This window comes from Monodelphis domestica, chromosome 3, assembly GCF_027887165.1.
Source record: "Monodelphis domestica isolate mMonDom1 chromosome 3, mMonDom1.pri, whole genome shotgun sequence".
Taxonomy (NCBI): domain Eukaryota; kingdom Metazoa; phylum Chordata; class Mammalia; order Didelphimorphia; family Didelphidae; genus Monodelphis; species Monodelphis domestica.
In genome coordinates, this window is record NC_077229.1 from 465,345,201 (window position 1) to 465,361,480 (window position 16,280).

The 16,280-nt window shown below is 37.8% G+C and overlaps 1 protein-coding gene across 1 annotated transcript in view; it reads left to right on the forward strand.

The window, feature by feature from the left end:
- Nucleotides 1–273: 273 nt before the first annotated feature.
- The window catches only part of RASA1 (RAS p21 protein activator 1), a 119,277-nt gene continuing 103,270 nt past the window's right edge, over nt 274–16,280 (forward strand). Inside the window, exon 1 of the mRNA XM_056824619.1 lies at nt 274–1,200. Within this exon, the coding sequence (XP_056680597.1) occupies nt 737–1,200 (464 nt within the window). The 5' untranslated portion in view covers nt 274–736. The remainder of the gene's footprint in view (nt 1,201–16,280) is intronic.

Genomic DNA, 16,280 nt, shown 5'->3' on the forward strand with positions numbered 1-16,280 from the left:
CAAATCCCCCAGTCTTCCTTTCCCCCCTCTTGTCTCCCCTCCCCGTCTCCCTGCGAGGTCTAGGTTGGGAATCGCGACTCGGAATTCTGCTTCTCTCCTTCCTCTGCATCCACCCCCCAAACCCTTTCTCCCTCCCTCCTTTCCACTCCCGCCCTCCCTCCTCCGGCCCCGTGGAGGATGAAGCCGCGGCGGCAGCGGCAGCAGCGGCAGCGGCAGCGGCGGCGGCTGCGGTGGGGGTGGCCGGAACTGGGGCGGTGAAGAGGCGGCCGTGGTGGTAGTGGTGGCGGCGGTAGCAGCGGCGGCGGTGGCTCTAGCCCAGTTCCCCTTCTTCCCGTACTCGTTAGTTAGTTACAGAGCCGGGAAGTTTTCTTTTGGGGGTGTGTGCCTTTTGTGTGCGTATGTGTATGTGAGTGTGTGCGCGCGCGCGCGTGTGGAAGGTCTGTCTGCGGGGGCGTGTGCGCGCCTCGGCCGGGGGCAGGGGTCGCGGTCTGTTTTTTTTTCCCCTCCTCTCTTTCCGTAGGGGGCCAGGGCCGCTCCGGGGCGCCCGGGCTGCAGCCCCAGGGGCTCCTCCGGCCTGAGGGCGGGCGGGCTCCGTCCTTTTGTTGTTGTTTCCTTCACGGCCCGAGGAGCTGAGGGGGGGCCCGCCGGGGAGGGGTGGCCAGGAGCCGGGGCCCTGTGGCCCCCGGGGCTCCCGGACGGGCAGGGCCAGGCAGGGCAGGGCCGAGCGGGCTACAACATGATGGCGGCCGAGGCGGCCGGGAGCGAGGAGGGCGGTCCGGCGACCGCTGGGGTGGGAGGCGGCCCGGTCTCGGCCGCTGACCCTGGCCCTTGCGCGGCTCTGTGTCGGGCGAGGACCCCGGCGACCCTGCCTTGCCTCTCAACCTCCTGTCCGGCGGCCGGGGTCGGAGGCCCCGTTTTGTGCTCTACTATGGTAGCTGGGCCTGGGGCTGGTGGTGCTCCTGCAGTCCCCGCCGGCCCCTCGGGGGACGCTGCCTCCTCTAAGGGAATCCCGGCGCCCCCCGACTCTCTCGTCCCGGGGGGCTTCCCGCCTCTGCCGCCGCCGCCGCCGCCGCCACAGCCGCAGCCGCCTGCCCCCCTGGGAGGGGGCCCCGGGACTGTGGACGAAGGCGACTCCTTGGACGGACCGGAGTACGAGGAGGAGGAGGTGGCCATCCCTCTCAACGCACCCCCGACTAACCAGTGAGTTCGCAGCCGGGCGGGAGGGGGGAGGCTCCGTCGTCCTCTGCAGGAGATCCCCTATAAAGCGCTGACCCCGGCTCGTCCCGAAACTAAGACTAAGTCAGTTCTGGGCCGTAGTTGTGGGGGTTCTTTACTTGACGGTCACGATCCCCCGTTTTTGGTGCATTGTAGGGAAGGTATAAAGTTTGAAAGGTTGGATGTAGGGCGGAATGCTTGTCTGTGAGAACAGGATGTGAGTCTTTCAGCCCCAGGTGGTGAGGGCATAGAGCTCGAGGTTGCAGCAAACTTGATCCGTGGGGGTGGTTTCAAAGTTTGAAATGGGTTAATTGTCGAATTAGTGTTTGATACTACTGCTTAAAAATTGAATTGGCTATTGAAACGATAGATAACTCAAAAGAATGTAAACCCAAACTTCACGACTTCCACTAAAAGCACCATTTGAACTGAATACATATTTTATCCAGGCATCTAAATTTTTAGTACGAGTGTGAAGGAGGCAGGGAAGGAGATTTGTAATTTTTGGATAAGAAAATAATTTAAAGAAGTAAAGACTAACATTTGTTGTAGGCGATTCAAATTTTTGAATTAGTATATTGTGTTATCCTTCCTCCATAATACAATTCTTTAATGACATCCATTCAGTAAGTACTTGTTGAATTGGGTAGAGAAGTAGAAAAGTTTATGTTTCCTTTCAACAACTAGAACATATTGGTAGATTGCAATGTTTAGTAATCACTTAGAAATTGAATTATCAATCTCAGGAGAATTTTTTTATGAATGGTATTGGGATTGAATAAGTTAAGCAATATTAATTTAATTGCTTTGTCAAAGCATTATTTCCTCTCCAGTCGAATTCTGAATTTAAAGAGATATAGGACTTGGGGTAGAGAAGAAAACTTTAGGAGTGTAATATCTTAGCATAGTAAATATTCTTATAAATCGTCTGTATGGATTTCAATTGAAATCTTGAATCTTCCTAGACTTAATTTTGTGCCAAAAAGATTTAGTTAAAAATCTGCAATGAAGTAATTGGAACATGTGACTTAAGATTTTTATTTTAAGCTACTTTAGAAGCGTTTAAGTGGATTATTCTTAAAATTAATTAGGAAAATATTCTGTAATGCTCAGCATAGTGAAGCAGGAATTAAATCTTATTTATAAAGCCATGATAAAAACTTATATTTCTGATTACTCAGTACAGGGTTCAGTTTTAGGATCTAATTTTACCGTTTTAACGTAGCAGATATATGTGTTCCAAATTTGTGTGGTAGAGATAATAACTTAAATTCCTAACCCTATTTTACAGTTGCATACTGATGAATATCAACAGTAGAAAACTGAGTTTGCAAAGGCTCATTTTTTTGGTCAGAATACACATAAATTGAAAAGCTCATATTTAAACGATATTGAGTCAATGGATGAGAGAATAGTCTTTTTGAGTTCTTTATTCCCTTCAGAGATTTTTCATTTCTCATTGAATGATGTGAAAATAGATTATTTGGGGTCCATTTTTGAAAACACAAAAATTGTATTAATTTTTTTTCCAGCTACGTTTCAGATTGCAGAGACATAAAGGGATGTTTTTAAGATAGGTTAGTAATTCATCTTGTAAAGTGAGAGGAACTCTCTAAAAATTCACATGATGAATATTTGTTTCAAGAAAATGAGTTCACTTGTGAATATTTTAATAAGACTTACATTTGGTAAAATTATTACTCTAAAAATGTCAACTTATAATAATAGCTAGCATTTATATAACATTTTACAGAATGTTTTATAGTTGACAGTAAATGCTCAAATATTTGATGTTTTAGTGTTATTTTTGTCTTTATCTGAAATAAGCCATATTTTGAAGTGTAATCTATTGTTAATTTGATAAAAGAGACAAGTAAGCTGGAATTTTAGGATTTTTATGCTATTGTTGTCCATACCTCAGAACTGGCCTGTAGGTAAGACTTTTTGAGATAAAATATTTTTGATATTTCAGTAACCATACCTAAGGAAGATAATTCAAAATGACTCTTAACATCAAACATTGTTGTGAACAATAATATTTTGTAGAATTTCCACCAAATTTAACTTTTTGTTTGTGCTTAAAATTATGAATGACAGCTTGTAGTTCAAATCTAGCCTCAGATCACTGCTGGCTGTGTGACCTTGGTGAAGTCATTTTTTCATCTTTCCTCATCTGTAAAATGATAATAATCTAGCACCTACCTCCCAGATATGAGGATCAAAAGAGATATTTGTAAAGCACTTTGCAAACCTTAAGGTACTATGTAAGTGCTAGCTATTATTATGTATATATTTGTGTTTTCTTAAAGTGTTCAAAAAATTGATCACTTGGTGGCCAAACTTGATAAATAATGTATCAATCAAGCAACAGGTATTAAGTGCCTATTATGTACTAGATACTATTTTAAGCATTGGGGATACAAGTACAATTTATGCAAAAATCTACTCTACATATGCTTATATTCAATGTGGGAGAAGACAAGTATATATGAAAGGAAAGCTTGGGGAATGGAGTAAATATTTATGTAGGACCTACTATGTGCCTAGGCACCATGCCAAGTGCAACAACAATATGAGATAGGTGCTATTATTGCCCCCCATTTTATAGTCAAGGTAAAACTGAGACAGAGGTTAAGTGATTTGCCCAGGATTACACAAACTTCTAAGTTTCTGAGACCAGATTCAGGTTCTAGCTGCCTAATATATAATACTGTGCAGTTTAATGTCAAGTTAATAAACACATATACACACATATTGACTAAATACAAGGAAGGATTGACACTAGTGATTAGAATGCTAACAAAAGACTTCATGCATAATTTGTCTCTGTTCTTAGCTTTTATATGACAGAGCCATATTTGAAACTTTTCCAATTTTCCATTAATTGCCAGAGCTCCATTCATCTGGAAGAACCCTGGTTTATTTCTACACTCTGGTAAGCCATTGGAGGAAGATTTTGGTGTCTAATGAAATGTGGTTCTACATATTCACATACAGCTGCTGCCATTATATTTTACTTAGAGCTATGTATTTTTTATGAATTTGGGAAGTGATCCTTATTTGATTTGACTTACTCTGTATGCATTGTTCTTGGGTTAGTTTTGTGATAAGAGAATCATACATTTGGAGCCTGAAGGGACCTTAAGGACCATTTAAATCAGTCCTCTAATTTTACTAATGGAGAAAACTGAGCCCTAAAAAGTGGTACATGGTTGTATAGTCAATATGTAAGAGGTGGGATTTGAACCTAGGTTTCTCAGATTCTCAATCTACTATTCTTTCTATTACTCTTTGCTTCTCATTATAAGTGATATTAGGATCATACATTTAATGATGCAAGAGACCCTTTTTTCTAGCACTTTGGTTTTACATATATAGAAACTAAGGCACAAGGAGGTAAGGGTAATTCCTTATTCAGACTAAATCCCCCATTAAACTGAGAGCAGGGACCATCTTTTGCCTTCTTTGTATCCCCAGTGCTGACACATACATAGTAAAAGCACTTAATAAATCCTTGTTGATTTGGCTTTTGACAACTTCCCTAAAGTCACACAAGTAGTAAGTGATAGAACACAAGATTTATATCTGATACCTCCAATTCCAAATTCAGCATTTTTCTCCATTGTAGCTATTTCTTTTTTTGTAGTTGCTGCAATCTTTTTCACGTCATTTCCTCTCTATTCCTATCAAAAACAACTTATTATTTAAAGTCATTTCTTCACACTGCTGTTGTTAGAGCCTCTTAATTTTTCTCTTTCTTCAGTCCATTTTTCCAATTATCTTGCTATCTGACTAATTTTCCTGATTCATCATTCTGATAATATTGTTCCTTAATTAAAGGAAAAAAAAATAGGTGTCAGCTGGGTTGCTCAGTGGATTGATAGCCAGGTCTAGAGATGGGAAGTTCTAGGTTCAAATTTGGCCTCAGACACTTCCTAGCTGTGTAACCCTGGGCAAGTCACTTAACCCCCATTGCCTAGCCTTTACTGCTCTTCTGTCTTGGAATTGATGCACAGTATTGATTCTAAGACAGAAAATAAAGGTTTAAAAAAATGTCAATGGCCTTTCCTTGTTGTATAGATAATATGTAAAATCTTCATCCTGGCAACTGTGGGCCCTCTACAGTTGAGCCAACAATTTAACTTTCCAGGGATAACTATTTTACTTAAAGACTATTTGTACTTTACTTTTGTACAATACTGTGTATTGGCTCCAAGGCAGAAAAGTGGTAAGGGCTAGGCAATGGGGGTCAAGTGACTTGCCCAGGGATCACACAGTGTCTGAGGAAGTGTCTGATGCCAGATTTGAACCTAGGATCTCTCACCTCTAGGCCTGGCTCTCAATCCACTGAGCTACCCAGCTGCCCCCTCTAATTAGATTTTAAGCTTTGTGAGAGGGGGCTTTGTCTTATGTATTTTATATTAGTGTATATTATGGTGTATAGTAGTAAATAAAATATTTGATATTAATTAATTTGCATTTCTGCTTAAATAACATAATTGTGGTCATCAGTAATAGCTGTGTTAATTTCATTAAGGTTTCCAGGCTTCAATGATTACCATTAGTTCTGCAAAATAATTTTTCCTTATTTTTCAGTTTGGGGGCAAATTTTTAAGAAAATTTTACTAGTGACTAAGATAGAAGCAGCAGAATGGTTCCTGATGTTGCCTAGATGATTGGTGTTCTTAATACTTAAAGTGTCTGATTAGATCTTGAGTTTTTCCTTTATTAAAAAGTGGGCTGTTTGATTTTCTGACTGGTTTGCTCTTTTGTTTAGAGTTAAGTGTTAAAAAAGAAAAGAAAGTTCAAGCTCATGGGTTTCAGCCTCCTATGGGGAGGATGACTTCTCTTTGTTATACTGTCAAAGACTTTACCCATTAGCTTGGCTGGCTGTGGGCTTTGATCCAGAAGTACACTGTTTGAATGGATCAGTACAAATCTGTTACAATTACTGGAAAAACAGATTCAGAAAAAAGCTCAGCCTTTGCATGTGAAGTCTTGGACTTCCTGGACTCTGGTCTTCCCTGGACTTGTTACAATATCCTCCACAGTCAGGAGAGAGATTTCTAAAGTGTAGTACAGAACATGTATTCCCCTGCTCAGTAAAGTTCAGTGGCAAGCCTCAGTTTCTTCATTTGTAAAAGGGGCATACTAAAAGCACCTATTTCACCAGGTTTTTTTGAGCCCTTCACAACTGGCCTTCAATTAACAATAACAATTTTATGCCTGGCTCCTTTATGGGGTAGGGTATTCTTCACAAAAACAAACAAAAAAAAACCACAACACAAAAAAACCAAACAGTATCCAGGCCTTTTTAATTGGGCTTCACCTGGAATGCACTCCTTGGGGGGAAGTCCTTCCTGTATCTTTCACAGAACAAGAACAGGTAGCTGAAGAGGGAAGGATTAGGGGTTGACTTGAGACAGTTCGATGTGAACTACTGTAGTTCCATAGAAGGGCAAGAGCATAGTAAGTACTACTGAGAAGACTCGAGTTTATTTGGCTGCCATAGGCCTTCATAAAATTTTGACCAATTATGCTGATTTTATTTCCCCATAACCATGAAAAATGCTTTAATGATTTTTGTTGTTATTTAGTAATTTTAGTCATGTCCAACTTTTAGTGAACTCTTGGGTTGTTTTTTTTTTCTGGTCAAAGATACCCAAGTGGTTTGCCATTTCTATCCCCAGTTCATTTTACAGATGAGAAAACTTAAAAAAAATAACAACACCCACCCCCCAAACCCCCCAAGATTAAATGACTTGCCCAGGGTCATGTAGCAAGACCAGATTTGAACTCAGAAAGTCTTCCTTACTCCAAGTCTAGTGCTCTATCCCCTGTACCATCCAGCAGCCCCTAATTTACATGAAGGCTATTTCTAGTTTTGGGATTGCATTTTCTGATTGTTAAATTTCCTCATTTTGTTTAGTACAGTTTCCTGTACTCAATATTCAGCATGCTATTGGTTGTTGCTTAGGCCTAAAACTTGCAAGTGATATGTGGAGTTATAAAAGAGGTACAATAAAATTTCTTATCTACAAATATCTTGAAATCAGGAGTTAGTGAATAGAGCTTCAGATTTGGAGTCAGGAAGACCTGAATTCATATCCTGCCTGGGACAATAACTAGCCCTTAACCTACTAAAGTTTTTGTGAGGATAAAATGAGATTATATTTGTAAAGTACTTTGCAAAAACCTCATACCAATATATAAATGCCTAGATATTATTATAATAGTGATATACGTAGAAATCTCAAGCCTGAGTTCAACTGTGCTTTTTATTGCTTCCCCCCCTTCCCATGTTCTCTCATCTAATTATCCTCCTCTCCTCCACTCCTTCCCTCCTCCCCTTCTTTCTGCCATTTTTATAAACATCTCTTACTTTCTTGGGAACTCTGAAATGGATAAATTATTGATCCACATTATGAGATGTGGTAGAGAGGCAAACATATAAAAGTTGTTATAATTCAGGATTTCAATGGTTGTCAAATTATGTATTTAAGAGGATTTCCTTGATCCCCTTTTTTAAGGTTTAGGAGATAGCAAGCCCAATAGCAGTATAGAAAACTAAAAACACTGTTCATCTTTTCTTGAGGTTTCAGCTCTGTCCCTTTTTATGCATTCCTGCTTTTTTATTAACTCCACTTATTTGAGCAATCTCTTAATCTTAGCAAAACTTTTTCAGAGTATGGAGAAAGAAGCTGTGTCTAGCATTAGTAGAGTAATATTTTTTAAAGCAACAGATGCGCCAGTAATTTGATGATTCAAAAAGCAGTAAGCACCTACTATGTGTATCATGTACATATCCCCTCTGTAGGGGATAAAATGACAAAAATTATAATCTCTATCCTCAAGGAGCTTTATTTCTATTGGAGGAGACACCATGTGTATAAAGAGTGTATATGTGTATAAAAATAAAAAGTGATTTTGGGGGAGAGGACACTGGCACCCTGAAGATTAAGAAAGGTCTTATGTGAAGTTTTGAAGAAAACCAGGGAATTTAAGAGAGATGAGAAGATAGATATTATTGGCATGAGGTAGAACCTGTTGAAATGTGTACTTGAATTATTTAGAAAAGTAATAGCCTTTTAAACAAACATCCTGTCTTATTCCTCCACAGTAAAGTTCAAACTCTTTTGGGCATAGTACTTAGGTCTTTTCTCTGTCCGACACTGCCTTCCTTTGCATTATTTCAATATGTTTTATTTATTTGATTATGTAAACTTAGGCCTTTGCATGAACAAATTGATTTGGCTTCTCTAATAACTATTATCTGTTGAGAAAGGGGGAATTTCATGTCTGATTATAGTCTGATAGTGAAGCTCCCCTTTCCTCCCTTATTTTATTCATTCATTCTTTAATTTGTATTTTTTTATGTCCTTGACAGTTCCCAAGGGCATCCCATTTTCTAACACATAATTATAGTTAAAACAAACCAAGACATTGACCGCATCAGATTACTGTGTTCCTTAATTGCTCCTATATTGCACTACTCTGCTGAGCGATGAGGGAGTAAATCTCAGTACATAGATAGGAGTTCTGATATTTCATTGTTTCTCTTTTTCTTAGCAAGATTGTTGTATTAAATGTTTTCTTGGTTCCATTTCTCTCAGTATGAATTTATACAAGCTTTATTTCTTTGATTTCTTAATACTCATTTTTTTCTTAACACTCAACACTATTGTATTTCAATCATTAAAGTACTAAAGTAAGTATTTTTGTGAGTGACCCTCATGACTATGTGTGGCACTTTTCCCTCTGATCTCATTGGGTTATATGTGCAGTAGTGATATCATTGGTTCAAAGAGTATGTACAATTGACTTTACTAGTATATTTGCAAATACTTTTCCAATATTTGGCCCAATTAAAAACCCTGTCAGTGGTCCTATAGCCTCATCAACGTTTATTATTATCATTTCTTTATGAGTTGGCATCTTTGTCAGTCTTACAAATATTAAATAAAAACTGAGTTATTTTAACTTACATTTCTCTTACTAGTGGTTTGGATCACTTATGAAGTAAATGATTGCATTTTAGAGGGAAAACCTGTTTATTAACTTTTTTGATGATTTATGTTTTGGAAACTTGCTTTTATAATTTTGCCTTTTTTAACCATTGAACTTCCTGCCTTTTATTCTGTCTGTATCATTTTTTATCAGGGATGCAAATCTCCCCTTCTCCCTCCCAAGCTGGATGAAATTATTAGTCAAGTCAAATGAAAGATTAAAAAAATTTATATAATCAACACTTTATCATTTGTCTTGTATTATGATTTCTGTCTCTTATTTCAGAACTCTTTTCCTAGCCATAGTTGGGAAGTTTTCATTCTCTAGTTTTTGATACAGCCTTTTATTTTTTGATTGTGGGGTTTGGGGGAGCTTATTATACATATATTCTACTTTGTCTTTTCAACTTTATCTCACATTACACCTTTATATGCATCTCCACACTTTAGACTAACTGGACAAGTCTTTGCTCCCTAACATTTTCCATTGACCTACCTTGATCCCTTTGCTTTTCTTGCTGGGGGCATCTGGTTGACACAAGTGGATATAGCTCTGGGCATGGAACCTGGAGACCTGAGTTCAAATGGAACTTCAGACATTCACTAGCTGAGATAAATCACCTAATCTCTGCCTGAGTTTCCTCACCTGTAAAATGGGAATAATAATAGCACTTATCTCAGAATTGTGAGGATCAATTTAGCAAAGTATCTGGCTTATAGTAAGAACTATGTAAATATTAGCTGTTGTTATTATTATTATTACTCCTCCCTTCTTTAAAGTTTAGTTCAAATGCTGCCTCCTCCATAAAGCTTTCTCTGACTTTCTAAACCCTTTTGATATATTTTCCCAATTGGAACTCATTTAACAGTTTTCTGGAGTAGGATAGAATTTGATAGAGCAATCCTTTAGAAGCTTGTAAAATTAACAGGTTTATGTGTTTACTTTTGCAAAACTTAGATAAATTGTCAGTTTGACAAACCCTTCTTACAAATTAGGAAAGGAACATACCTTTAGCTTTCCCTTGAATGTTTCTAGTTAACATCAAGGCTCCTGAATGAGAGGTACTGAGTTTCTATGGGAAGGCATATTTAAAATTATGATAAAATCTATGGGAAAATATTTCTGTATACATATTTTTCAAGGTAAACCTTGTGTGTTAACAATGTATTTTCAGTTCCTAAGATTGCATACTTTATTTAAGATGCTAACCTTAAAAGGTTTTTTTTGAAAGATAGTTAAATCTGTTTTTAAGTATGTTCTCTCCATTTACTGCAAGAAGATTAGAATATTTTGAAAGTAGATTTTTTTGAAATAAATGAGCTTAAATGGATAAGGTGAAATTGTGAAATGTATGACTTCCTTTTGAAAAGTTATCAGTGAACTTTTCTGGCATCATAGACTTGGATTACTTTGTAAAATTCAGTTCATTAAATAAATGTTTTATTATTAACGCTATAATTAGCTATAGGGTTAGATGTCTAGTAATGGAAGTGAGACTGGACTGGAGGACAGAATGTGAGATTGGACTCTTGTCTCCCAGGTACTTAAAGAATATTTGAAAGATATGTTTAGGAGACAGTGTCGTGATGGTATCTAGAAAGGATTGACATGGAAATACTAGGGACTAGTTGTGCTATTTTTAAGTTGCTTAGTCCAGTAAATATAACAAGAGTCTGGATTGGAGTGGTGTTATTGGGAATTCAAAGGAGGGAACATATATTGTCACCCGAGTACAAGCACTTAACACCTTACACTTGGAGTATTGTAATAACCTGCTGGTTGGTCATTTTGCTACATACTACTTCCCATTCCAATCCATTTTCCACTTAACTGCCAAGTTGATCTTTTGAAAATGCAGGTCTGTCTATTCTATCCCCCTATTGAATTAAATTCTTTTGGACCCCTTCCGCCTTCAGGATTAAATATAAAATATTGTAGCATTCAAAACCTTTCTGGCACTTGTAGCACTTTGACTCATTCTTCCTACTTTCTGATCAAAGTGGGAGAGTTGGAATATTCTTGTTTTCAAGTTTTTCCCCTACCACTGTCACTGAGCAACCAGCATCTCCTCCTTTAAGCCTCATGCAATCTACATTTCCTACTCAATCAAAATCTTGGTAGCTGTTTTCTATCTACTTCTAGGATACTCTTCTTTCTGCTTTAATGAGTTTAATACCTGACTCAAAATCTTACCCAGATCCTGCCCTTCTACTAGGGTACTTTAGTATACATATTGATTGTCCCTTAAACACTTTAATCCCCTTAATTTGCTAATTTCTCTTGATTTCTTCTTCCACTCCATTTTGGGCCCTGCACCAAGATGGTTGTACCATTGATCTTGCTATAACTCCCAAATGCTCTACTTCCATGTTTTTGAACTTGGATAGTCCCTTATTTGTTTACACTCTTAGCATTCTCCCTTTGTCTTCTAGTACCAAACTTTGTACTTTGTTCCATGACCTCCAATTCCTTAACTCCAGACTATAGTCCCCAGACTATTACTCTTGTACTATTAGCTACACTCTCCTCTTTACCTAACCATTTTTTCCTCTTGGTAAATCAGTTCAGTGCTCTATCATCCTCTTCTTTTGATAACCTTGCCCTTTTATATCACTGATTGTGCCTTGCTATGCCTCAAACTTTACAAAATTCCCAGTTCATCATACCTCATATTTTACTGAAAAATTGAGACCAGTAGGAGCTTCTCTTCAGCTGGCCTTATCCTGTATCATTCAAATGCTTTCTACCAATCTCTTCTTTCATCCCTGTCTTAAATAATGAGGTGGCCCTTCTTGACAAAGTCAACCTGCATAAGTAATCGTATTCTGTCCTGTGTCCTCTTAACAGATTGCCCCCTCTATTATCTCCACCATCTCTTTTGCCTTCAATCCCCTCTATCTTCTGGCTGCTCTCCTATTGCCTACAAACATGCCTCTATCTCCCCAATCCTTAAAAAAACCCCACTTAATCCATCATCCCCATTAGCTATCATCTCCTATCTCTTCTGCCTTTTGTGGTGAAACTCCTTGAGAAACTACATATGTGCTTCCACTTCCCTTCCTCATTCTCTTTAGTCTGATTTGGTGACCTCAATGGTCAACTGAAACTGTTTTCTTCATGTTTACAAGTGATCTCCTAATTGCCAAATTTAGGCCTTTTCTCAGTTCTCATTCTTCTTGACCTCTCTGCAGCTTTTGAAGCTGTTGATACTCTTTTTTTTCTCTAGATATTTAGAACATTACTCTCTTCTCAATTTCTAATTGTCTTTCACCCTCTTGCATTAAATCAGTTGTCAAATCCAATTGATTTTACTTTTGTAACTTCTTGTATACCCTTTTCTATCCTCTGATATTTCTACCATATTGGTACAGGCCCTTATTTCCTCCATCCTGGTCTAATATAATAGCTTGTTGGTTGGTTTGTCTGCCATAAGTCTCTCCCTACACTCCAGACCATCCTTCACTCAACCAGAAAAGCTACATTCTTCCTTCCATAAACTCCTAGTGGTTCTCTGTTACCTCTAGAATCAAATATAAAATCTTCTGTTTGACATTAAAAGCCATTCATAATCTTAATTATTCTCCCCCCTACCACCTTTCTAGTTTTCATACACCTCATAAGATCCCCTTATATTCTTCATCCAGTAACACAGGCTTTGCTGTTTCTTGAACAAAACACCCCATCTAACTGGGCATTTTTCACTGGCTGTCCTTCATACGTGGAATGACCTCCCTCTTCATCTCTTCCTTCTGACTTCCCTAGCTTCCTACATGTTTCAATAAAAATCCTACTTTCTAGTAAAAGTATTTCCTAGTCCTTTTTAATTGTTACTTTTCCTCCATTAATTTACTTTTTGGTTCACATGTGAACTTAATGAAATCTTTTGCTTTTCTTTGTATCTCAGGCACTTATCACCTGCTTGGTACTTTGTAGTGCTTATTAAATGTTTGTTGACTATTTGCTGAATATTGAAACATTGAGAAGGAACTATAGGAAGGCTATGAAAGTTGATGACAAAGGAGTATTTGATGACTATAGGAATGGGAAAATAATTGATCAAAAAGATTTATAAGAGTATTGTGAATAATCTAGGATATCAACTTTCACTGCCTCTACCAGTGCTTCCTTAATATGACATTTATAATAAAGATTTGAGTTAAGGCCTTGGAGTCAAAAGACCAGGGTTTATTAAATATTACCTGATACTAGCTATATGACCCTGAATTGATTCCTCCATATCCATCTTCAAAAAATTTTTGTAAAGATAATTTTATCTTACCAATTAAATGTAATAATTTTCCACATGAGTTTTCTGAAGTTATAAGATCCAATTTATCTCTCTTCATTCCTTCTCTCTCTTCTCCTGGAAATGGTAAGTAAACTTGATCTGGGTTATATATAGATTATCATGCAAAATGTATTTTCATATTCATTTTTGTAAGCTTTTCATTCTTTGTACCCCAAGTTATGTTGCTGTTCCAGATGGAGGGTGACAGAGTGGAAATACTGAATGGTGGCAACTGAATTACTTAACCTCTTATCCATAATTCTTGTTTTGGAGAATTGAGAATTGGAGAGAATCGGGGAAATGTCTAGTCCTTCATTTTGTTGATTTTATAATCCAGAAGGCTCCTCCTTTCTCTTTACAACAGATAAGATATACACTTACTTTGCTGGTGGTCTTTTTTCCTTAGGCAAGATGACCAAATGCTACATGAAGTAGTGTTTCTAAATGCCTTTGGTCTCAAGGGAAAAAAAAACCCCCAAACTCCACCAACTCTTTTATCTGTCCAACTCTTTTATCTGTCCTTTGTGTGCTATCTTTCCATTTAGCTGCAAATATCTTTTTATTTCATTTAGAGTGAAAATATTAATATTGATATGATTCCGTCCTGTCCATTCTTTTTTTTATTTTGGATAAGAATCTCACATTTAAAGCATCAACCCTTAAGGTAGTTCTTTTAGGAGATCTAAAAACTGTGATTCTTAACACCTTTTGCAAGTGTAGAAGTGGGAATTGTATATTTCTTTAATTATTTGCCATTGGCTAAGAATGATTCTTTATTGACCAGCCTTTTGGTGATTCCCTTCAATAATTAATTAGACTGGTCCTCAAAAAAACAGATATTTTGTCTCCAAGATGCTAACAAAGTCCTTCTGACCACCTTGGTAATAACTTATTAAAGTTTGCATTCTATTGGTATGTTTTCACCCCAAGGAGAAAGGTTAAAATAATGACTCATTTAGGTAAGTTTGATGATTATATCCATAACTGATAATTTGGGGTTATTATATCCCTAAGATAATTAGGTAGCTGTCACGGAATACATACTTCTTGATTTGGTACCATTAAATATTGAATAGTTTGAATTGACTGTGTAAGAGGATTTGTATTCTTAACAAATTATATTCTTAACAATGACTATACAATGTGTTTCTTTAAAATTTTCAAATGAATCTGTTTCCAGATTAGCTCATTTCTGATCCTACTGTTTCTTCTAATTCTTCCTTCTCTCTGTAGAAGTACTTACCTTAGAGATTTTAACTTGAGGTCTGTAGGATCCCCAAGAAGACTATGGATTTCAGAGATTCTTGTCTACTTGGAGAAAGAAATTACATCTTTATTTCAATATAATTGGTTTCCTTGATAATCCTATTATTTTATGCATTTAAAAACATTCTAGAAGGGGCCTATAGGCTTTAATGGACTTCTAAAAAATATTCTTGACACAAAAAAAGGCTAAAACCCTCCTGTTCTACTGTATCATAGGAGTAGGAAGGCATGAGGGGAAGATTTCCAACAATGACTTGTTTAAGTGGAAGAGGTACCTGGGGGGGTGGGGGCAGGATAGAAGATTTTTAGAATTATTAAACATGAAACTGGAATGTATCTGAGATGGAATAAAGGAATACATCAAAGAAATTTAGATTGAGAAACTGGGAAGTCATTGGTCTTTTATTTGCCAAATCTAGTGGCCTTTTTTTAATCCTAGTCTTTAAAAAAAAAAAAAAAACCTTACCTTCCATATCTTGGAGTATTGATTCCAAGGTGGAAGAGCAGTAAGGGCTAGGGCATGGGGGTTAGGTGACTTGCCCAGGGTCACACAGCTAGGAAGTGTCTGAGGCCAGATTTGAACCTAGGACACCCACCCTCCCCCCATCTCTAGACCTGGATCTCAATATACCGAGCCACCCACCTGGCCCAGTCCTAGTCCTTCTTGACTCTTTGCAGTGTTCAATGTTGTTGTTCAACTTCTGGATAGACTCACCCATCTAGATTTTCTTAATAGTATTCTTTCCTGGTTCTCCTATCTGTACAACTTCTCCATCTCAGTTTGCATCATTAAACTCATGTTTCCCAAGTTTCTGCCCTACACTTGCTTTCCATTTCACTGTATTCTTAGCTGGTGATCTTTTTAAGCTCCCACAGATTCAGGTATCATTTTTATGTAACTGATTCCCAGATCCATACACATATCTGTAGTCTGCCTTTTAGGCATCTCCAATAGAATGTCCTTTAGAAATTTCTAAACACATTTTGTACAAAAAAAGAATTCACATGCCCTTTCTTCCTTCTCATTCCTAATTCTTATCCAGACTTTGATTCACTTTCCCATTCTTACCCAATAAGTTGCCAAATCTTATAATTTCTAACTCCATTCACACAGTCACCACTCTTTATTCAGACCCTCATCTTCTCTCATCTTGGACGTTGTAAAGGCCTCATTGGTCTCCCTGTTTCACATCTCTCTCTTTACTCCTTCCTCTATTCTGCTAGTGATGTGAATTTTCTATGATTTTAGTCTGGCCAGATTAAGGCCTCTGTTGGGACATTTAGAGCTCTTTTTAAGTTGGCTCCTTCTCAACTTTCCAGTCTTTTCATATTTATTCCCCTCTACCAACTCTATGGTCCAGCTTCACTGGCCTAATTGTAACTACTTCAACAAGACTCTTAGTGAACTAGTCTAGCTTATTTTCTAAGGTGTGTGTGTGTATATATATATATATATATATATATATATATATATCTGATATCTGATTTAAGATTCATCCTACAC